General features: G+C 37.9%; 1 protein-coding gene across 1 annotated transcript; it reads left to right on the top strand.

Moving 5' to 3' along the window:
* Positions 1–1,314: 1,314 nt before the first annotated feature.
* LOC128693560 (lysosomal alpha-mannosidase-like) lies at positions 1,315–24,210 on the top strand (the record flags this gene model as incomplete). The annotated part of the gene is given in 22 exon segments (XM_070079885.1): positions 1,315–1,532; positions 3,183–3,285; positions 3,678–3,835; positions 4,714–4,823; positions 5,085–5,166; positions 5,541–5,664; positions 5,875–6,011; positions 8,330–8,463; positions 8,842–8,854; positions 10,827–10,960; positions 11,517–11,736; positions 12,396–12,589; positions 14,084–14,286; positions 14,610–14,836; positions 17,294–17,377; positions 17,982–18,126; positions 20,648–20,765; positions 20,882–20,982; positions 21,441–21,466; positions 23,513–23,661; positions 23,815–23,950; positions 24,061–24,210. Coding segments are annotated over 22 exon segments (2,808 nt in total), but the record flags the coding sequence as incomplete, so codon positions are not given.

Raw genomic sequence — 24,210 nt, forward strand, 5'->3', positions numbered from 1 at the left:
TCAAGGTTCTCCCTGAAGCTGTTTGAGAATTTTCTCCTACCACCCCCTATATTTTATATATATTTTATTTAAAGACAAAATACATTGACAAAACATTCACAAAAATACGATAGAAAGTAAAACAACATAGGTGACTCAGAGCTACATCTCGAATACTTCGTCCAGCTCCCCGGCGGTGGGCCGCGTGCCCAGAATGCTGCAGGCATTTCCTCTCTGGATCGCATCACTGAGTCTCTGAAAGAGGAAGCTGGTCGCCCTGTGGGCCTTGGTTTCTATGATAAGCTTTTCACCCAGCTCTATTAGGAACTTTAGAGCACACTTGCCCCATGCTCCAAGGGCCTCCGACCCTATTGGGATGAAGTTATAGCAAGGGGGAAGGTCTTCATATTTGCGGATCTTCTGGGTCTCCCTGTAGCTGGCAGCTCCACTCCCTTCTACTGCGGAGTATGGCAAGTAGGTGTCTGCCAATGTGGCGGCACAGGTGTAGTCCCAGGCAATCTGCTTACCATCCTTCCAAGGTAGCATAGTGGCTCCATCAGGACGCTTTTGACTTCCGTCAGACCTCTGCACTTGGGGTTCCCGTTGAGCTGGGCAACGGGCTGTGGCGAGGCTTCTCTTTATGATGTCATTGACCTCCTCATGCCTGGCATATATATATATATATATATATATATATATATATATATATATATATATATATATATATATATATATATATATATATACACACACACACACACACAAAACAAGGACCCCCAGTGGAAATATGCCACAATGATTGTACTGAGTTATTCTAATATTCTAGGATAATCCTACACAATGAACTATTTGTGTGACCTTGTAGAAATTTACACTTATGCTTATATAGCCTAAATATGAACTTAAAATATATGAGTGTGGCATAAGTGGTAATTGTGAAGAGCGTTGGTGACAAAGATAACATGAGGGGTTGTGATCCATAACATTATTCCTTTGTCTTCTTATTTAAGATAAGATGACAATGTGAGTAATGTTCACACAGCTGCCCCGTCACTCAACAATTCAAGATTATGGAAATCAAAGGGGAGGGAGGAACGTCTCCTCCCCTGAAACACGCCCCCTTAACACAAGGGACTCTCAGTTACCAACGCCATATTTCCTAAATCCTATTTTATTACCCATCGTGCCGTTCGTATCATCCTACTGCTATTGATTTCACCCCATACGGTAAATATGGTGCATTCGTTGCATTAAATAAATCAATATATATCTATTACTTCTTGAAAATACTTAATACTCAAAGGAAACCAGCGCGAGTCGGTATTTATGAGTGTGTCGGTCAAGTCATCCTCAGGCAGGAGGCAACAGTGGATGGCGTAGTTCTGCTGGTGAATTCATCCCATCTGTCGGTGGTTATATTTCCTTCTGCTTAAAGTGCGAGACACAGGTGGTCAAGAAGGTACAGAGGTACCAAGAGCAGACTCAACGTCAGGATGTTGACCGTCGTGTGCTTAGCCTTCATGATCATCACCTCTACTGTATTGGGTAACCCGGTGAGTCAATTTGCTTTGAAGAATTTAGTTTATGTATATATATATATATATATATATATATATATATATATATATATATATATATATATATATATATAGTGCCGAATATGTAAAACTGGTCAATTAGCAAGAACTCATTTAAAATTAAGTCCTTTCTAAAATTTTCTCTTATACCTTTAAAGATATATTTTTTTCATTAATATTGAAGTAAAAATTTATAATTTTGCACCAAAAGGAACTTAGAAAACTCACCTATTTAGTTTACAATAATTTCATACTAAAAAAGCACAGTGAAATATATTTTTTTCGTTAGGTTCAGAATGATTTTGGCGAAATTATTGCATACACAAACTTTCACTTGTCTTATATTTATTTAAGCCAAGATCGCAAGTTCTGCCTATTCGGCACGATATATATATATATATATATATATATATATATATATATATATATATATATATATATATATATATATATATATATATATATATATATATATATATATATATATATATATATATATATATATATATGTGTGTGTGTGTATATATATATCCTATTATCTCTTAACTTTTTACATAAATATCCATAAATATACCCCATGGCCTGGCTGGCAAAGCTCTCGCTTCACACACGGAGGGCCCGGGTTCGATTTCCGGCGGGGTAGAAACATTTCGACGCGTTTCCTTACATCTGTTGTCCTGTTCACCAAGCAGCAAGTAGGTACCTGGGTGTTAGTCGACTGGTGTGGGTCGCATCCTGGGGGTCAAGACTGAGGACCACAATGGAAATAAGAGACAATCCTCGATGATGCACTGTCTTTCTTGGGTTATCTTGGGTGGCTAACCCTGCTGGGTTAAAAATCCAAACGAAATCTTATATTAAGTAATACTGTACAAAAGGTTTAAGGGATACATAATGGACACACTCATAAGTTTGTCAACCATTTGATTTCGAATATATCCTGCTGGTCACTTACTCAAGTCACAGTAAGCATTACCCCTCTGACCCGCAACATTGAGATGCTGAAACAGAAAGCTGTTCACAGAAATTCTAATTCGTTTTCCGAGTTTCCTCAAAATTCCACAACTCTTAATTCATCATTAAACAGCATTGGCTGGTCCCTCACGGTGGTCTTGGAAACTTGTACTTCTAATTAGTTCCTTAATGGTTTCCCATTCCTTACTAAGTCCGGGTAGTCCTTGGTAGTGTACAGGAAACACTACATGACCTCAGCTCCCTTTCATAAATCTTAGACACTCAAGTCTCCTCCAGTGTCACATAGCATAAGAAATGAGTTTCACATAATTTTTTTCCTGCTTGTCAGTTACACCCCTAGTATTGCAAGACAGGCAGATCAGGCCTAGTGCCCCCACACAGTTGAGGACCTCTGTTTACCTTGTCAATTTATGTAGGTAGCTGATTTGAGACTTCCTACTGTAGTCATCATTGCTAGGTCACTAAACCATCGGCTTTGACTAACTGGCCCCAGTTCGAGTTACTCTACTATGCCTTTAAACACAAATGTGCCTTTTTTTTTATACCTGTTATGTATATATTTCTATGGTGAGTTTGTTTTCCCATGGACTTGGCAGCCTCAAGTGGCCAGTTCCCATTGTCCCCCTTTAAAAGTAGCATTTTTGCTTTCAGTCATGCAACCCTGGAATGTCTGACATGCTAAACGTACATCTAATCTGCCACACACATGATGATGTTGGTTGGCTCAAGACCGTCGACCAGTATTACTATGGCTGTAAGTGTACTTCATACGAATGGTCACTGTATTTTAAACGCTGTGGAAGATGAACGGGATACTAGTTGATGGAACAACTCACAACCTGTCCACAAACTGGAACTGGAAACTGTAGTGTTTCAGTCCGTCCTGAGGCATTATTAAGTCGTAACATGATAAGGGTTCAGGACAGATGGAAACGTCATTTATTTTCTCCTCTTCCAGTCTGTGACTGAGTTGTGAATATTCAACGCTGGCCCTAACACTGTACCCCGTTTGTTAAAAGCTTAATATAATTTACAAGAAGTTTACACTCGCATTTACTCATAACACTGATAACCTACACATGTCAAAAATAATCTTTGGATATTTGTTTTTATCGTTTCCTACCAATGCATCATGGTCTGTTGCAGCCAAGAACAGCATTCAGAGAGCGGGTGTGCAGTACGTGCTAGACTCAGTAATACAAGCACTGAAGGATGACCCTAAGAAGAAGTTCATCTATGTGGAGTCTGCATTCTTCTTCAGATGGTGGGACAACCAGTCAGATGACATGAAGACGCTAGTCAAGGTAAGATGACATGAAGACGCTAGTCAAGGTAAGATGACATGAAGACGCTAGTCAAGGTAAGATGACATGAAGACGCTAGTCAAGGTAAGATGACATGAAGACGCTAGTCAAGGTAAGATGACATGAAGGCGCTAGTCAAGGTAAGATGACATGAAGACGCTAGTCAAGGTAAGATGACATGAAGACGCTAGTCAAGGTAAGATGACATGAAGACGCTAGTCAAGGTAAGATGACATGAAGACGCTAGTCAAGGTAAGATGACATGAAGACGCTAGTCAAGGTAAGATGACAAGAAGACGCTAGTCAAGGTAAACAAGAATTATATATGTTGCTTTGTATAAATAACTGTCACTAGTGAAAGAGGAAGACTTACAGGTTTAACGCTTTCCCCTGATTATGATAGCTGACAGAGACGAATTAAAAAAGGTTTAACTAAAACAATACTCTGTAAATATTGGTAAAATACAAGGACACGAAGTATTGGTGGTGTGAGTTAGTACGGTGTTAGAAGAGAAAGTAAAGAGAGGAGGGAATAGAGTAGGAGGAATAGAAGAAAGTGTGAAGGAAAGGTAGGCTTCAGGGGTGAAGAAATAAGTGGAAAAATACAGACAAAAAGAAATATTGTAGTTGCTTAAGTAACCCTTGAACGAGGGAGGACATGTCTTGATGCTAGTGAAGGGCCATTAATATCAGGAATTGGAGATACCTTCCTTTTCTCAAAATAAACCTTTCTACCTTCCATTGGGAGAAGGATTTAGCCCTTCCCCAAGATTATTATCATAGTCTTAAGTGAAAAACACACGGCACAATATCGAGACTTAAACAATTCCCAACTAACTACAGTTAAACAGCTCACTGGTTAAAATTTCTGCCTACAGAGCCTAGTGTCCCAGGGACAGTTAGAATTCATCAATGGTGGCTGGTGCATGAATGACGAGGCTGCTGCTCACTACAACGCCATCATTGACCAGATGACCCATGGTCTGGCGTAAGTTACACTTCCATGTTCTGCTCTCTTCTCACCCATAATGGTTATCACTTGTTTTCGAAAACTAATATAGTTCATGCTGCCCTCATATCGCAAAGAACATTAATCTTACACTTGCTTTACAATGATTATATATATTACTATTTTATGAGAAACCTGAAGCCTCATATAGGTTTAAACGCAATTAAATAAAAGGCTTATTAACTAATACTTATGTGTCTTTGATTCATCCTTATCCTTACTGCTCTCTGTTTCTTGCAGTAAGTTGAATAGCACCTTCGGGGAGGACGCGAGGCCAACAGTTGCATGGCAAATTGATCCCTTTGGTCATTCCCGTGAACAGGTTCGTAAAATTTTTTTTTCTTAATAAACAAAAGCCACTAACAACGCAGCGGTTAGAATTCATAACTAATCCATAAATCTGAACTGACAATTGGGCAATGTTTCAGTCCATACTAGGCAACTAATTATAAAACCGCCTTTTTCATGTTTACTTTTATGTTATACTGTACATCTAAATTTTTTTTTTAAATCCGTTCATACTTATATGAATCAAGATATACGCACAAAACAAGGGTTTGTAATGCAATATTATGCTGATAGACGTGGTTACATTTAATATTAAAGATTTTTAGCTTAATACTTAAAATTTCATACACCTGTCACAGTGTGTAATGTACTGTATATATGCTACATGCATTTTTTTTTCATCTGCAGGCAAGTTTGTTTGCCCAAATGGGATTTAATGGGTTGTTCTTCGGTCGCCTTGACCATGATGACAAGAGCACAAGATGGGCCAACAAGACGATGGAAATGGTGTGGCAGGGAAGCCAAAACTTAGGTGTGTTGCTACAGAGATAAAACTTGTTTATCTTCCTGGTAGTGATGGAGGTGGCTGGGGGGAAAGTTGCGAGATGTTGAAACTAGGCTGTGAGATGTTGAAACTAGATTGTGAGACACTCATATTCATATATTTCACTATTCATAGATCTGGATAGATTTAGTTTCGCTTTGTTACTATTCAAAAAATTTGTCTGTACATTTTATGAAGGTGAGTCAGCCTGGATTTTCACCGGTGTCTTGCCCAATGGCTACGGTCCTCCCAGTGGCTTCTGTTTTGACATACTCTGCAATGATGACCCCATCATGGACGACCCGCGACTCCATGATTATAATGTTGATGAAAAGGTAAGTACCTTATTTATTCCACCCTAGGCTTAGTATTGTAGGTGTTTAACTTTTAAATATCACAAAACACGATATATATATTTTAATATATAAATTTGCTGCACAGTGTGTGGCTACGTTGATCTATATACCGTTTCACAAGAACTATGAAAATAAGATACTAGCTATAGAAGGAACTTTTAAAGAGGCAACATTTCGCTCTGTTAGATCTCTATCAAATCATAATTTGATAGAGCTGTAACACAGAAACTTCGTTCCAGTCAAAACTCTGTAACGTGTGTCGCTTCTTCAATATATGCTGGTCAAGAACTAGTTTTGTTTACCTAAAAATCAACTACCAGCATGGTTGTCCTATCATACTCAATGTTTTGGTTTCCAGAGGAATTCTCCTTGTAGTAGCCTGTATAGAAAATCTCTTATTAAAAGTACACCGCTTTCTCCTTCATTCATACTGCCTCACCTCCTGTCTCTATCTCTTGCCACAATGTCCATAGTTCTTCCCAGCCGTCTTCAGTCTTTTACCTTCCAAAATAATTCTTAATCACATAATGCATTTTCTGTTATTGAGGCCAAGAAAGACTGTATTATTGTTGAACATTTCAAAGTTAAATATCTACACCTATAATAACACTAGTTAGGTACTGAAGTAATTTTTTGAGTCCCATTTGATAAGTTATTATTGAATAGTACAGCAATTGAATCAATAAATTAAGAAAACTGTTACTTGCAAACAATTTTGTTTTAAGAAGACTATTAATACTAAAATTATCACTACTCACAAACCTATATTAGTGAAATAAAAAAAATAGTGTTATTATTACACTACAGGAGAGTCCCGTTTTACAGTGCTTCGCTTTACAGCTTTTCGCTAATACAGCGGTTTTCAGTTATGCCCATTCTTCATTTATTCAGACTTCGTACAAAAAATATAATTACCACTCACTATAGATAAAGCTGAAATTTTTTTTAAGGTAGGTAGTACTGTATATGTATTTTTTTAGGTTTATTTATATTGCTCACTTAATATATGACAGTGTAATAATGTTATCAGGCTTTTATATGCATATGAAGGTGAAAAGAGGCTGTTTGACTACAGCAGTAACCCGGAAGCTAACCTGCTGTGTAAATGGGGCCCTCCTGTAAGTGCGGCCCTCCTGTAAGTGCGGCCCTCCTGTAAGTGCGGCCCTCCTGTACATAGAGTTTAGGTTAAGTTTGCTTTAAAGTTTATTCATGTTTTCATGTTTTATACTCCATCCTGTCTTCCATTCCTGTTGCTGGTGATGGGTTCTTGATCTAAGGAAGTTTATATACTCCCTTGGTTCAAACCTCGTAATTTTCCATATCGCAGGTGCAGTATGACCCTCCTACGAGTTTAGCGCTTCCCCATATTGATAATATAAGAATACATTTCTTACTGACAGGTACCTATCCTCTTGAAATTATCTTGGCTAACACTATTCACCTATGCTGTCTCCTCTGTCTCTAGTATGGTACAATGTGTCTTTTAGCCATCAGTGGACGGAGGATCGAGCCTCCACCACTGTCCTGAATGACCTACAAGGATTTAGCAAGCAACATAAAATTTTAATATAAAAATAATCATCTACAGTAAATACTAATCTGGAGGCTGGGTCAGGGACGACCTTACATTGTCCCCCACAGGGACAATGTAAAGTCGTCTCTTTCCAACTGTTATTAACCACTGTACTTGAAGAATCAAAATTTCTTCACCTTCAAACTGCTCTCGTTTTCCTAGCTCACCTTCTTATCTGTACACAAATATTTTAAATTTGTTTCATAAACCATTTTTCCTTACCTCCATTTCTTCATCATATCTTCTGTAAGAGTCTTAAGATAACACGGTATAAATGACTTAGTAAAAGGTAAATTATGTAAACAAACTATGTAAACATGTTATGCTAGCTTGTTTTCGCGTTTATCTATGATTGATTGTTTACTAGCTTAACGAATTCATTGTTGAAGCCTTTATTAATGTAATATACTGTTATAAAATATATTGTATTTTCACTATCTTAAAATAAAATTTGAAGTATTGCATGGTAATAATATTTTGAGTAAAAAATTAACACTTCATCACCCATGGACTTGAATAAGGATTTAAAAATTATATATATATATATATATATATATATATATATATATATATATATATATATAAGGAATAAAAATTGTTATTAACGTGTAACTGGTGTACATTTATAGACCATGACTCATTTTCCAGCGAAATAACTGAAAAACTTTGCTTCTGCATTCAACTGAGAAATTGTAAGTCCCTGAGTGATGATTTGTTGTGTCAGGTGGAAGGTTTCTTGAAGGCAGCTGAGAGCCAGGCTCAAGGCTACACCACCAACCACACTATTATGACCATGGGTGATGACTTCAACTACCAGAGTGCTGACATGTGGTACAAGAACATTGATAAACTCATCAGGTAGGTGTCCCTCACGGTAACACCTCTTAACAAAAATTAGATTATTATTATTATAATAAAAAAGAAGCGCTAAGCCACAAGGGCTATACAGAACAAAAATTAGAAATTTTATCTAGATGTTTCGCTCTCTCCTGCACCATTATCAGGTTCAGGACGGACTGAAACATCATCTTGTTTCTATTTCCATTTTGTGGGTTAATTGTGAACCAAAACATTCATCTCATCTACATAATGAGTTATGTGCTCTTCACATTTCAAATTTACTTTATTGGACCTCCCTTGAATTACCTTCAAACATTTATAATTCTTCCTTTTGTAAGTTTTCTTCTCTCTTCTTGCTCTCTTCAAGTGATTAACTATTTAAAAACTAATGGAAAGAAATCAACGTAAGGTAAGATATGGTTAAATTTAAGACAGTATAGATGCTAGTTCCAGGTGTTATATGGGAACAGAAAGTAGAGCAGGTAAGTTTGAGGGCGAACTCAATTATATTTTTTATTTGGGTGATAAATTTTCTGGAAATCACAAAAAATTATCTTAGTTTTACTTAGCGTGTTATACTGCGTGTATGTATAAACGCGCATATATATATATATATATATATATATATATATATATATATATATATATATATATATATATATATATATATATATATATATATATATATATATATATATATATATATATATATATATATATATATATATATATATATATATATATATATATATATACACACACACGTATATATAAGAACACAAGAAAGGAGGAACACTGCAGGAGGCCTGTTGGCCCATACTAGGCAGGTCCTTTACAATTCATCCCACTAACAAAACATTTGCCCAACCCAATTTTCAATGCCACCCAAGAAATAAGCTCTGATGTGAAAGTCCCACTCAAATCCAACCCCTCCCACTCATGTACTTATCCAACCTAAATTTGAAACTACCCAAAGTCCTAGCCTCAATAACCCAACTAGGTAGACTGTTCCACTCATCAACTACCCTATTTCCAAACCAATACTTTCCTATGTCCTTTCTAAATCTAAACTTATCTAATTTAAATCCATTACTGCGGGTTCTCTCTTGGAGAGACATCCTCAAGACCTTATTAATATTCCCTTTATTAATACCTATCTTCCACTTATACACTTCGATCAGGTCTCCCCTCATTCTTCGTCTAACAAGTGAATGTAACTTAAGAGTCTTCAATCTTTCTTCATAAGAAAGATTTCTAATGCTATGTATTAATTTAGTCATCCTACGCTGAATGTTTTCTAACGAATTTATGTCTATTCTGTAATATGGAGACCAGAACTGAGCTGCATAATCTAGGTGAGGCCTTACTAATGATGTATAAAGCTGCAGTATGACCTCTGGACTTCTGTTGCTTACACTACTTGATATAAATCCCAGTAATCTATTTGCCTTATTACGTACGCTTAGGCATTGCTGTCTTGGTTTAAGGTTGCTGCTCACCATAACCCCCAAGTCCTTTTCGCAATCTGTATGGCTAAGTTCTACATCATTTAACTTATAAGTACTAGGGTTATGGGCACTCCCAAGCTTCAGAACCTTGCATTTATCTACATTGAACTGCATCTGCCACTTTTCTGACCAAGAATAGAGTTTGTTTCAATCCTCCTGAAGTTCCATAACATCTACGTTTGAATCAATTATCCTACCTATCTTTGTGTCATCGGCGAATTTGCTCATATCGCTAGTAATTCCCTCATCAAGATCATTGATATATATTATAAACAACAACGGGCCCAAGACTGATCCCTGTGGAACGCCACTTGTTACAGATCCCCACTCGGATTTAACCCCATTTATGGACACTCTCTGCTTCCTGTCAGTGAGCCATGACTCGATCCACGAGAACACCCTTCCCCCAATGCCATGAGCTGCCACTTTCTTTAACAGTCTATGGTGCGGAACTCTATCAAAAGCCTTACTAAAATCTCAGTAAATAATATCAAATTCTTTATCGTGGTCAACAGCCTCAAAAGCTTTACTGAAGAAAGTTAATAAATTAGTTAGACAAGACCGGCCTCTTGTATATACGTATATATACGTATATATATATATATATATATATATATATATATATATATATATATATATATATATATATATATATATATATATATATATATATATATGGGGTAAGTACAAGCAACTTTAGTTTATTATAATCACGAGGAAGTGCTAAACCCGTAGTGGTCACAGATCTGGGGGAGTGGTAGGTAATAAAGCTTGATTCGAGGGAGGGGAGTGCATCCCTGATCTTTAGATCAAGACTCTTCACCAGCATACTATGACTTAAGATTCTGAAGGCTTAGTGTTGATGGTTCATAGGTTGAGAGTTTCCTGGAGGCTGCTGAACAACAAGCAACAGCCTATGCCACTAACAACATTATTATGACAATGGGTATGGACTTTCACTACCTCAATGCACATGCTTGGTACAAGAACTTGGATAAGTTAATAAGGTAAGCTGAAGTTTCTCACAAACTGATAGTGTTAAATGCAGTGATAAACAAGACTGTTCTGTGAAGCTCTGTGTAAAACTGAAGGGTTTCTGAAACTCTTAAAACCTGATGTAGGAAAATGTGGAAAATTTTAATTTATTCAGTTAATATTCCGGGTCTATATTTTTATTATTACAAAAGCTTCAGTATTTTTTTTAATTATGTAAAAATAAGTGGATGATAGATTAGTAATGAGTCATTTTTTTAAATTGGTACTACATTAGTGTAAAAATAAAAACAGCATCGTATCGCTCTTCTTGAAGATTTCCAGTTTTGAACAATGTATGTATATATATTATATATATATATATATATATATATATATATATATATATATATATATATATATATATATATATATATATATATATATATATATATATATATATAATATAAGAATACGTTTCTTACTGACAGGTACCTATGCTCTTGAAATTATCATGGCTAACACTATTCACCTATGCTGTCTCCTCTGTCTCTAGTAATAAAAATGAAAAGACCTTGATTTCGCTCTCAGGTATGTGAATGAACGACAGAAAAATGGATCAAAAGTCAATGTGTTTTACTCTACTCCGTCGTGCTACCTGGAGTCTCTCTACGCTGCTAATTTAACCTGGCCCACCAAGACTGATGACTTCTTCCCCTACGCCTCTGGTAACCACTCCTACTGGACTGGCTACTTTACCTCCAGACCATCACTTAAAGGCTATGTCAGGCAGACTAACAACTTCTTGCAGGTAACATTCCCAGAGCTTAAGGGGCAGTAGTAATTAAGTAACCCTAAGGAGTATCTTGAAGTGGGTGCCAGAACTTTTCCCCTCCAATGTTTTCGTTTATAACATGAGAACACCTCATTTGATCTATGTCAAATCTTCAACACTGGTGTAGTGTAACAGTATAAAGGTTCGTACAATGACGGCGTGTGCAGCTGCCCTCTGGTCATTGTTATATAGATCATTTCCGGTTCGGATCGCAGCCCTAGTATGAAAGACAGGAAGCTACAGTAAATGTTTGATCTACGTGGAATTACTAAGGTCACCAATATCTGAACTTAATTAAGTATGTGGACTGAGAGTCGCCGGGCTCACTCTCACTGACCTTAATCAGGGACTGTGGGAGCTAAAAGTCATAAATAAGTTAAAAAAAAAAACTTTATAGATTGCCTATAAGAAAGAAGCAATTGTGACATTTCACTGCTAATACACTACTTAAAAATAAAAGTCAAACGATGTTTCAGTCTGCTTTGGTCAATTATCGAGTTGCTAGTTATAATAACCATGGACGGACCCAATTATCGTCGATTTATTTTTTCAAATTTACGGGTTAATTGTGAATGATTGTAATGACGGTACTGTGATAATTGTTTCTCACTTGAGATCATGTTGTGTGTGTTCAGGGCGTGAAGCAAGTATCAGCACTGCTGGGGCTGGGTCAGGACCCCAGGCTGCTGACGCTGAAGGAAGCGATGGCAGTGGTACAGCACCATGATGCTGTGTCAGGAACAGCCAAGCAACACGTCACTGATGACTATTCTCAAAGACTGGCACACGGTGTCTCGCAGGCCTTTGAGATGGTAGCAGAAGCCTACTCGTGAGTATTATTATTATTATTATTATTAGTAATAGTAGTAGTAGTAGTAGTAGTAATAGTTGGAGTGTTGTTATTGTTATTATATATTACTGTTATTATAATAATTATTAGTTATTATATTAAAATTACGCTTGAAATCCGTATGAGTCATATACAGCTGGTGGTGTTTTGTTTGTCAGGAAAGATGGGGTTAATTCCTCCTGACTCTGGTTTGAGTCATGTGATGACTAGTTCTGGAGCTTTATGGTCATCTGACCGAGACCTTTCACTGGCTTACCAGTCCACTCAGTAAAAAAAAAAATCCCATCAGAATGTGTCGGTTTAATAATTTTAAAGCCTATTGACTTCATGAGGGCCATATAGCATGACGTTTGTCCATTAAAATTTCAGGAAATAATTTAACAAGTAATATAAACATTGAAATCTAACCATGTATAGATTAAGAGATATACACGTCTCTCCTGTATAGTATTTATCCATGTCAACACATCACAGGTGTATATATATGTAGTATATATATATATATATATATATATATATATATATATATATATATATATATATATATATATATATATATATATATATATATATATATATATATATATATATATATATATATATATATATATATATATATATATATATATATATATCCAGCTATATGGTATATGTATATGTATATATATATATATTTTATATGTTTATATATATAGATATATATATATGTATATATATATATATATATATATATATATATATATATATATTTTATATGTATATATATATATATATATTATATATATATATATATATATGTTATATATGTATATGTATATATATATATATATATGTATATGTATATATATATATATATGTATATGTATATATATATATATGTATATGTGTATATATATATATATATGTATATATATATATATATATATATATATATATATATATATATATATATATATATATATATATATATATATATATATGCAAAACAACCACTCTGAAAGAATAGAGAAATTCCAAGCGCTTTCGTGACTACTCACATTATCAAGGAACCATAGTTCCTTGATAATGTGAGTAGTCACGAAAGCGCTTGGAATTTCTCTATTCTTTCAGAGTGGTTGTTTTGCATATTTTGAAATCACCTGTTTACTGTGATCTTATTGCATATATATATATATATATATATATATATATATATATATATATTATATATATATATATATCCTTGTTAGCTGGCCTTTAATAAACTTGTTCCGAGTGCCGCTGCATTTTTTCCTCCTTAGTTCCACTCTGATATTTTCATCTCTCTCCATTAACCTTCTAGCTGAATTAATGAATCTTGCCAGCATTAGTTACACAGAAACACTCAAAATTAATTATTTTTTTACATGCAGACATTTTTTAAACATTTGAGACTTTGAATATGTTTTTATTAACTTTATTGATTATAATAAGATTAATATTATATCTCCGTAGGAAATTACAGCCTGATGCGTCGGAGATGACAGAATCTCTAGAACCGGTCTTCTGTGCCCTTCTGAACGTATCTTCGTGTCAAGTGTCCGAGACTTCGAAAACCTTCGTTGTGACTCTGTACAACCCGCTGGCCAGGCCACGACAGTACTTCGCAAGAATATCTGTTCCAGATAATGTTGGATATAAAGTCACAGATTATATGGGTAAGCAGAGGTTTTCGTCATAAGGTAGAGTACATGCTTTAAGAGATTATTAAACATATTTAATCATGGAAGTTGGCTGGTTTATTACGTTTAAAGCCTACTGACTACACAAGGGCCATTAAGGATGCGTGTCAAGAGGGACCTTTTACTAGATCGAAGTACACAAAATTGGTAAATTAATAATTTAAAGAGACATGTGCAGGTGATACTTCTCTCCAATAAAGATACTTAGGTGTTGCACATGGACATTTTGATGTTCACATTTTGTATAAGAAAGCAGAAACTACTGTTCTGTTGAGTAACATTCTGGTGTGCTCTAACAGGTAACGCAGTCGAGGCCCAGCTTGTACCCTTGCCACAGGCTCTAATCGCTCTCCCAGGACGCAACTCGACGGCCAAATACGATTTAGTTTTCATAGCAGAGAACATACCACCGCTAGGCTTCCTGCAGTTCCATGTACAGAGCACAGGCAACATCCGCATCCACAAGCAACAGAGGTCTACCATCCACGCACTACACCATACAAAAGACATACATATTATCAACGAGGTGAGATAAAAAACAGTTACAATTCTGCAGTTGGACATGTCACAACTAATTTATAACAGGACGCTAGGCGTCGTCAAATTTTATTTATAAACTGGTGAAACGTTATCATATACTGATAGTAGTAATCATGACAATGGTGCTAGTGTTAACCATGACACCATGGTGCTAGTGTTAACCATGACACCATGGTGCTAGTGTTAACCATGACACCATGGTGCTAGTGTTAACCATGACACCATGGTGCTAGTATTAACCATGACACCATGGTGCTAGTATTAACCATGACACCAAGGTGCTAGTGTTAACCATGACACCATGGTGCTAGTGTTAACCATGACACCATGGTGCCAGTGTTAACCATGACACCATGGTGCTAGTGTTAACCATGACACCATGGTGCTAGTGTTAACCATGACACCATGGTGCTAGTGTTAACCATGACACCATGGTGCTGGAGTTTACCTGGAGCTAGTGTTAACCATGACACCATGGTGCTGGAGTTTACCTGGAGCTAGTGTTAACCATGACACCATGGTGCTAGTAGTAACCATGACACCATGGTGCTAGTGTTAACCATGACACCATGGTGCTAGTAGTAACCATGACACCATGGTGCTAGTGTTAACCATGACACCATGGTGCTAGTAGTAACCATGACACCATGGTGCTAGTAGTAACCATGACACCATGGTGCTAGTGTTAACCATGACACCATGGTGCTAGTGTTAACCATGACACCATGGTGCTAGTAGTAACCATGACACCATGGTGCTAGTGTTAACCATGACACCATGGTGCTAGTGTTAACCATGACACCATGGTGCTAGTAGTAACCATGACACCATGGTGCTAGTGTTAACCATGACACCATGGTGATAGTGTTAACCATGACACCATGGTGCTAGTGTTAACCATGACACCATGGTGCTAGTGTTAACCATGGCACCATGGTGCTAGTGTTAACCGTGACACCATGGTGCTAGTGTTAACCATGACACCATGGTGCTAGTGTTAACCATGACACCATGGTGCTAGTGTTAACCATGACACCATGGTGCTAGTGTTAACCATGACACCATGGTGCTAGTGTTAACCATGACACCATGGTGCTAGTGTTAACCATGACACCATGGTGCTAGTGTTAACCATGACACCATGGTGCTAGTGTTAACCATGACACCATGGTGCTAGTGTTAACCATGACACCATGGTGCTAGTGTTAACCATGACACCATGGTGCTAATGTTAACCATGACGCCATGGTGCTAGTGTTAACCATGACACCATGGTGCTAGTAGTAACCATGACACCATGGTGCTAGTGTTAACCATGACTTCATGGTGCTAGTGTTAACCATGACTTCATGGTGCTAGTGTTAACCATGACACCATGGTGCTAGTGTTAACCATGACACCATGGTGCTAGTAGTAACCATGACACCATGGTGCTAGTGTTAACCATGACTTCATGGTGCTAGTGTTAACCATGACTTCATGGTGCTAGTGTTAACCATGACATCATGGTGCTAGTAGTAACCATGACACCATGATGCTAGTGTTAACCATGACTTCATGGTGCTAGTGTTAACCATGACTTCATGGTGCTAGTGTTAACCATGATACCATGGTGCTAGTGTTAACCATGACACCATGGTGCTAGTGTTAACCATGACACCATGGTGCTAGTGTTAACCATGACACCATGGTGCTAGTGTTAACCATGACACCATGGTGCTAGTAGTAACCATGACACCATGGTGCTAGTGTTAACCATGACACCATGGTTACTTGTATTAACCATGACACCATGGTGCTAGTAGTAACCATGACACCATGGTGCTAGTGTTAATCATGACACCATGGTTACTTGTATTAACCATGACACCATGGTGCTAGTAGTAACCATGACTTCATGGTGCTAGTGTTAACCATGACACCATGGTGCTAGTAGTAACCATGACTTCATGGTGCTAGTGTTAACCATGACTTCATGGTGCTAGTGTTAACCATGACACCATGGTGCTAGTAGTAACCATGACTTCATGGTGCTAGTGTTAACCATGACACCATGGTGCTAGTAGTAACCATGACTTCATGGTGCTAGTGTTAACCATGACACCTTCAGTAAAATCTGTAAATGTTTCTTCAGAGCAAATAACAATTCAAGCAGCCACAGATTTAACTGTTATAATACCATATAAATAATTTTATAAGTTCCTATAAGAGCACGTGAACGATAATTCAGTATACATCATACAGATAATTCAGTATACATCATACAGATAATTCAGTACACATCATACAGATAATTCAGTACACATCATACAGATAATTCAGTATACATCATACAGATAATTCAGTATACATCATTCAGCTCGTGTATTCATACGTTACAATGTGACATTTCTGAAGATTATTTGCAAATCAGTTAACATTGATAAAATTGTTTTTGTAACAGAATCTGGCAGTAGGCCTAGACGACACAACAGGTCTTCTCAAATCCATTGGCGTAGTTACCCCGGAAGGCATGAAAGAAATTAAGGTAATGTTAGTTTTTATAACGCAGTGTGTATGTGTGTACTCACCTAATTGTGGTTGCAGGGGTTGAGTCATAGCTCCTGGCCCCGCCTTTTCACTGGCCGCTACTGGGTCACTCTCCTCGTCTTAAAGCTATGTATGGATCCTGCCTCCACTACATCGCTTCCCAAACTATTCCACTTACTGACTACTCTGTGGCTGAAGAAATACTTCCTAACATCCCTGTGATTCATCTGAGTCTTCAATTTCCAACTGTGTCCCCTTGTTGATGTGTCCCATGTGTGTGTGTGTGTGTGTGTGTGTGTGTGTGTGTGTGTGTGTGTGTGTGTGTGTGTGTCAGCAACAAAAAAAAAGATACAAAGAATGTGTTATATTATGAGAAGACATATATTATTAAGATAAATCATGATAAGTAGAGAGATAGTGATAATTAAATGTGGGAATGAGTATCGTTGAGCTGAGAATGAAATAGTCGCCAAATTAAATGAGAAAAATGAAAGAACAGGAGAACCGAAATGAGTGGCAATGAGTAAGAGAATGGTAGAGTGAGAGCGAGGCAGCGAGCTTGGACAAGGCACTAATATATATGTATGTATTTGTATGTGTAGGTTCACCAGACATTCTTGTGGTACGCTGGTATGAGTGGCGACAACAGCCAGGAGGAGAAGAGAGCCTCTGGTGCCTATATTTTCCGTCCCAATGGCACCTTTGCTCACCCCGTCTCAACATTCACCAACACCTCTGTCATACAAGGTTAGTTCTCTCCTTGTTCTAAAACACTCGTGTCTATATTCACCAAGAATAAAATTCACAATACTGTGGCTGAAACAATTATCATACAATCCACACTTTGGCGAGGTAACTTTAAGCAATGTTTCGCTCAGTTTCGGACCATTTATAAAGTTATTATAAAATTGATGTACTAAGTTTAAAGCCTATTGACTACACGAGGATCATTAATGCTGCGGCTCACCTCTACACTCTCATCAACAATTTAATTTTATATATATATATATATATATATATATATATATATATATATATATTATTTTTATTATTAACACATCGGGCAATTCCCACCAAGGTAGGGTGGCCCGAATAAGAAAAACTTTCATCATCATTCACTCCATCACTGTCTTGCCAGAGGGGTGCTTTACACTACAGTTATAAAACTGCAACATTAACACCCCTCCTTCAGAGTGTAGACACTGCATATATATATATATATATATATATATATATATATATATATATATATATATATATATATATATATATATATATATATATATATATATATATATATATATATATATACATATATATATATATATATTATTTTTTATTAACACATCGGCCAATTCCCACCAAGGCAGGGTGGCCCGAAAAAGAAAAAACTTTCATCATCATTCAACACTTTCACCACACTCACACATTATCACTGTTTTTGCAGAGATGCTCAGGATACAACAGTTTAGAAGCATATACGTATAAAGATACACAACATATCCCTCCAAACTGCCAATATCCCAAACCCCTCCTTTAAAGTGCAGGCATTGTACTTCCCATTTCCAGGACTCAAGTCCGACTATATGAAAATAACCGGTTTCCCTGAATCCCTTCACTAAATATTACCCTGCTCACACTCCAACAGATCGTCAGGTCCCAAGTATCATTCGTCTCCATTCACTCCTATCAAACACGCTCACGCACGCTTGCTGGAAGTCCAAGCCTCTCGCCCACAAAACCTCCTTTACCCCCTCTCTCCAACCCTTTCGAGGACGACCCCTACCCCTCCTTCCTTCCCCTATAGATTTATATGCTTTCCATGTCATTCTACTTTGATCCAAACCACCTCAACAACCCCTCTTCTGCCCTCTGACTAATACTTTTATTAACTCCACACCTTCTCCTAATTTCCACACTCCGAATTTTCTGCATAATATTTACACCACACATTGCCCTTAGACAGGACATCTCCACTGCCTCCAACCGTCTCCTCGCTGCTGCATTTACCACCCAAGCTTCACACCCATATAAGAGTGTTGGTACTACTATACTTTCATACATTCCCTTCTTTACCTCCATAGATAACGTTTTTTGACTCCACATATACCTCAACGCACCACTCACCTTTTTTTCTTCATCAATTCTATAATTAACCTCATCCTTCATAAACCCATCCGCCGACACGTCAACTCCCAAGTATCTGAAAACATTCACTTCTTCCATACTTCTCCTCCCCAATTTGATATCCAATTTTTCTTTATCTAAATCATTTGATACCCTCATCACCTTACTCTTTTCTATGTTCACTTTCAACTTTCTACCTTTACACACATTCTCAAACTCATCCACTAACCTTTGCAATTTTTCTTTAGAATCTCCCATAAGCACAGTATCATCAGCAAAAAGTAACTGTGTCAATTCCCATTTTGAATTTGATTCCCCATAATTTAATCCCACCCCTCTCCCGAACACCCTAGCATTTACTTCCTTTACAACCCCATCTATAAATATATTAAACAACCATGGTTACATTACACATCCCTGTCTAAGACTCACCTTTACCGGGAAGTAGTCTCCCTCTCTTCTACACACCCTAACCTGAGCTTCACTATCCCCATAAAAACTCTTTACAGCATTTAGTAACTTACCACCTATTCCATATACTTGCAACATCTGCCACATTGCTCCTCTATCCACTCTATCATATGCCTTTTCTAAATCCATAAATGCAATAAAAACTTCCCTACCTTTATCTAAATACTGTTCACACACACACACACACATTATATATATATAGATATTATATATATATATATATATATATATATATATATATATATATATATATATATATATATATATATAATTTTTTTTTTTTTTTTTTTTTCAACAAGTCGGCCGTCTCCCACCGAGGCAGGGTGACCCAAAAAAGAAAGAAAATCCCCAAAAAGAAAATACTTTCATCATCATTCAACACTTTCACCACACTCGCACATTATCACTGTTTTTGCAGAGGTGCTCAGAATACAACAGTCTAGAAGCATACACATATAAAGATACACAACATATCCCTCCAAACTGCTATATATATATATGGGTATGTGAGTGTCTGTTGAGACTACAGTATCGTATATCTGAATAGTGTACAGTCAACGATAGTGGAGAAATGATGACTTTGTTGAAGGTCTATAAGAGGGGAGAAACACGACCTTCTTCCTCGTACAAGTAAAGCAAGTTGTACAAGGTGCTTGTCTTCACATAACAGGATCACTAGTGACTGAGATACACCAGGTATGGTCACCATGGGTGAGTCAGGTCACCAGGCTCTACACTGGACAGCTTCACGTACAGATGGAGTGGCTGGTCGGACCTATACCTATTGAGTGAGTAACAACTTCAGAACAGAACTGTAAAATATTAAAAAAAAAAATACACGAGAATATATTGTTTGGTTAAGTTATTCTGACAAGTTAGTTAAGTGATGTTCTCACTTTGCCAGAGACGGAGTCGGGAAGGAAGTGGTGAGTCGTGTGGTGTGGGAAGATACTCCTACCAATGGTACCTTCTATACTGACTCCAATGGTCGAGAAATATTGAAACGTAAGTATCCTTCTCCTTCCTCCTCCTCCTCTTCTTCCTTTTCTTATTTTTTTATTCTTTTTCTTCAGTTTTCCCCCTTCTTTACTCTTCTATCATTATTATTATTGTTATGATTTTCAGTGGATAGCGATGTACCCGTAAGACTCTCAGAACGATAATAATAATAATTGGTAATCAGGTTTGATCCGGGGAATCAAGCTTCCTGGATCAAGAGCCGTCCAATACCATCAGCCTGAAGCTTCTTACGATTATTTAAAATTTTCTTCATTCTCTGATTTAGTGTAGAAAATATCTGAGGTTTATCCTGAAGTTCTCTTAAGAGAAGAGGCGGGGCCAGGAGCTATGTCTCGACCCCTGCAACCACAAATAGGCGAGTACACACACACACACAAATATATAATTGTAGGAAGGTTGTTTAAGACAGTTATTGGTAAGAACGTGATATTACCCTTTGACAGGTGTCAGGGACTTCCGGTCAACCTGTGTAGGTGAGTCAGGTGACCACTGTAGGTGAGTCAGGTGACCGCTGTAGGTGAGTCAGGTGACTGCTGTAGGTGAGTCAGGTGACCGCTGTAGGTGAGTCAGGCGGCCGCTGTAGGTGAGTCAGTCAGGTGACTTAGGTGAGTCAGGTGACGTAGGTGAGTCAGGCGTCGGCTGTAGGTGAGTCAGGTGACCGCTGTAGGTAAGTCAAGTGACTGCTGTAGGTGAGTCAGGCGACTGCTGTAGGTGAGTCAGGTGACCACTGTAGTTGAGTCAGGTGACCGCTGTAGGTGAGGTGACCGCCGTAGGTGAGTCAGGCGGCTGTAGGTGAGTCAGGTGAGTCCGCTGTAGGTGAGTCAGGTGACCGCTGTAGGTGAGTCAGGAGACCGCTGTAGGTGAGTCAGGCTGTAGGTGAGTCAGGTGACTGCTGTAGGTGAGTCAGGTGACCGCTGTAGGTGAGTCAGGTGAGTCAGGTGACCGCTGTAGGTGAGTCAGGTGACCGCTGTAGGTGAGTCAGATGAGTCAGGTGACCGCTGTAGGTGAGTCAGGTGACCGCTGTAGGTGAGTCAGGTGACCGCTGTAGGTGAGTCAGGTGACTGCTGTAGGTGAGTCAGGTGACCAGTGTAGGTGAGTCAGGTGACCGCTGTAGGTGAGTCAGGTGACCGCTGTAGGTGAGTCAGGTAACCGCTGTAGGTGAGTCAGGCGGCCGCTGTAGGTGAGTCAGGTGACCGCTGTAGGTGAGTCAGGTTGAAACAATTTCCAACTATGAAAATTAGACACATGTGCAACATCTGGGTGTCTATTTGTAGACGCTTCGACAACAAGTGGCTTTATCAATACAAGGACATAAGTGGAAGACAGTAGAACTTATACAAAAGATGAGGTAATCAGTCCCTCAGTCTTGGAGTTGGTGAAGATCACCGTAGTCTTGATGACTACGCTGATCTTCACCAGATGTTGCATGTGACCATTGACTTTGTCAATGGTCCAAGTCGGACCGAAACGTCGTCGTAAGCTTCTCTCTTTTATGTGCGGGTTATTTGTGTATCGTTCCAGTCACGGTATTGTGCCTTTTTCTTATTTACTAATTTTTATCTTGTAGGTATTGTATAATGTTCCAGTTTTATTCCTGTAGTGTAAGTATGTCTCTGGCAAGACAGTGGTGCAGTGAATGATGATGAAAGTTTTTCTTTTTCGGGCCACCCTGCCTTGGTGGGAAACGGCGGATGTGTTAATAATAATAATAATAATAATAATAATAATAATAATAATAATAATAATAATAATAATAATAATAATAATAGGGTATTGTATAATATTTATGTACAACAATTCACAACTAAGCTAAATATTGGTCGCTGTATGACTCAGTTCCAGGTCTGGTTGGAAAGTGTGAAAAAGGCTTTAAATGGTAGAGGCTTGAGCATCCAGCAGGCTTGTGTCAGAGTATTAGATTGGAATGGAGAAAAGTGGTTTGTTTTATGATTGAATGTGCTGTTGGAGTGTGAGCAAGGTAATATTCGGACTTGAGTCCTGGAAGTGAGTAGAACAATGGCTGCACTCTGAAGGAGGGCTGGGGAAATGTGATGTCTGGACAGTTCTGGCTGGACAGTTATTAAATGAACGATGGTGAATGTGTTTTTTTTTTATGTTGCTGCAGGCGACATAACTTAAAATGCTAAATGATGGAAAACGATTTGAGGTGGTCATTCAAATCAGCCTTGACAGGAGATGGTCATCCTATCAGTCATGACAGGTGGTGGTCATTCTATCAACCTTGACAGGAGGTGGTCATTCTATCAGCCTTGACAGATGGTAGTCATTCTATCAGCCTTGACAGGTGGTGGTCATTCTGTCAGCCTTGACAGGAGGTGGTCAGTCTATCAGCCTTGAATGATGGTGGTCAGTCCATCTGTCTTCTTAATTACATTTCTGTGTGTTCTGGACCATTACCACATCCCGGGTGAACATGATCAAGGTTCAAGGCAGCGGACTGACACATATGCTGGTTGTGGGTCGTAAGATTTGCTTTTGTTTTTACAAATGTTAGGGAGGAAGTTCCCTGGGTGAGGGCCACATGGAGCTGATGGTTCACCGCCGCCTCCTGCATGACGACGCTTTCGGTGTGGGAGAACCACTCAATGAAACAGCCTTTGACCATGGTCTGGTGGTCCGTGGCACCCACTACCTCACCTACAGGTCAGTGGCACCTACAACACCCCCCTCTAAAATAATAATAATAATAATAATAATAATAATAATAATAATAATAATAATAATAATAATAATAAAATACTACTACTACTACTATTATTACTACTTCTAATAATCATAAATTCTTTGACACGACAGCTACTTAGCGACGCCAGAATGTGATTTTGGGTGCTTGCATCGCCGCCTTGGTGAAGAGGTTATGTTACAACCTATTATATCCTTCAGCAAGACATCAATGTCAGCCTATGACTGGAAGACCACCTTTAACAACAAGGTGAGTAATGGTATACTTCTCCATCTTGCCTCTTCCTTTGAGCCTTACCTGACCTCTGATATAACACTACGTTCATTCTGTACAGTGCAGTTACAAGTGTGTTCTCTCAGTGGACAGGGCTGAAGAGTTCCCTACCACCTAGTGTTCACCTGCTGACACTGGAGCCTTGGACTGATGGATCCCTCTTACTGCGATTGGAACATATGTTCGAGGCTGAGGAGACCTCTGGCTTGAGTGATCCTGTGACTCTCAACCTTCAA

The sequence above is a fragment of the Cherax quadricarinatus genome, unplaced genomic scaffold, assembly GCF_038502225.1.
Source record: "Cherax quadricarinatus isolate ZL_2023a unplaced genomic scaffold, ASM3850222v1 Contig32, whole genome shotgun sequence".
Lineage (NCBI taxonomy): Eukaryota > Metazoa > Arthropoda > Malacostraca > Decapoda > Parastacidae > Cherax > Cherax quadricarinatus.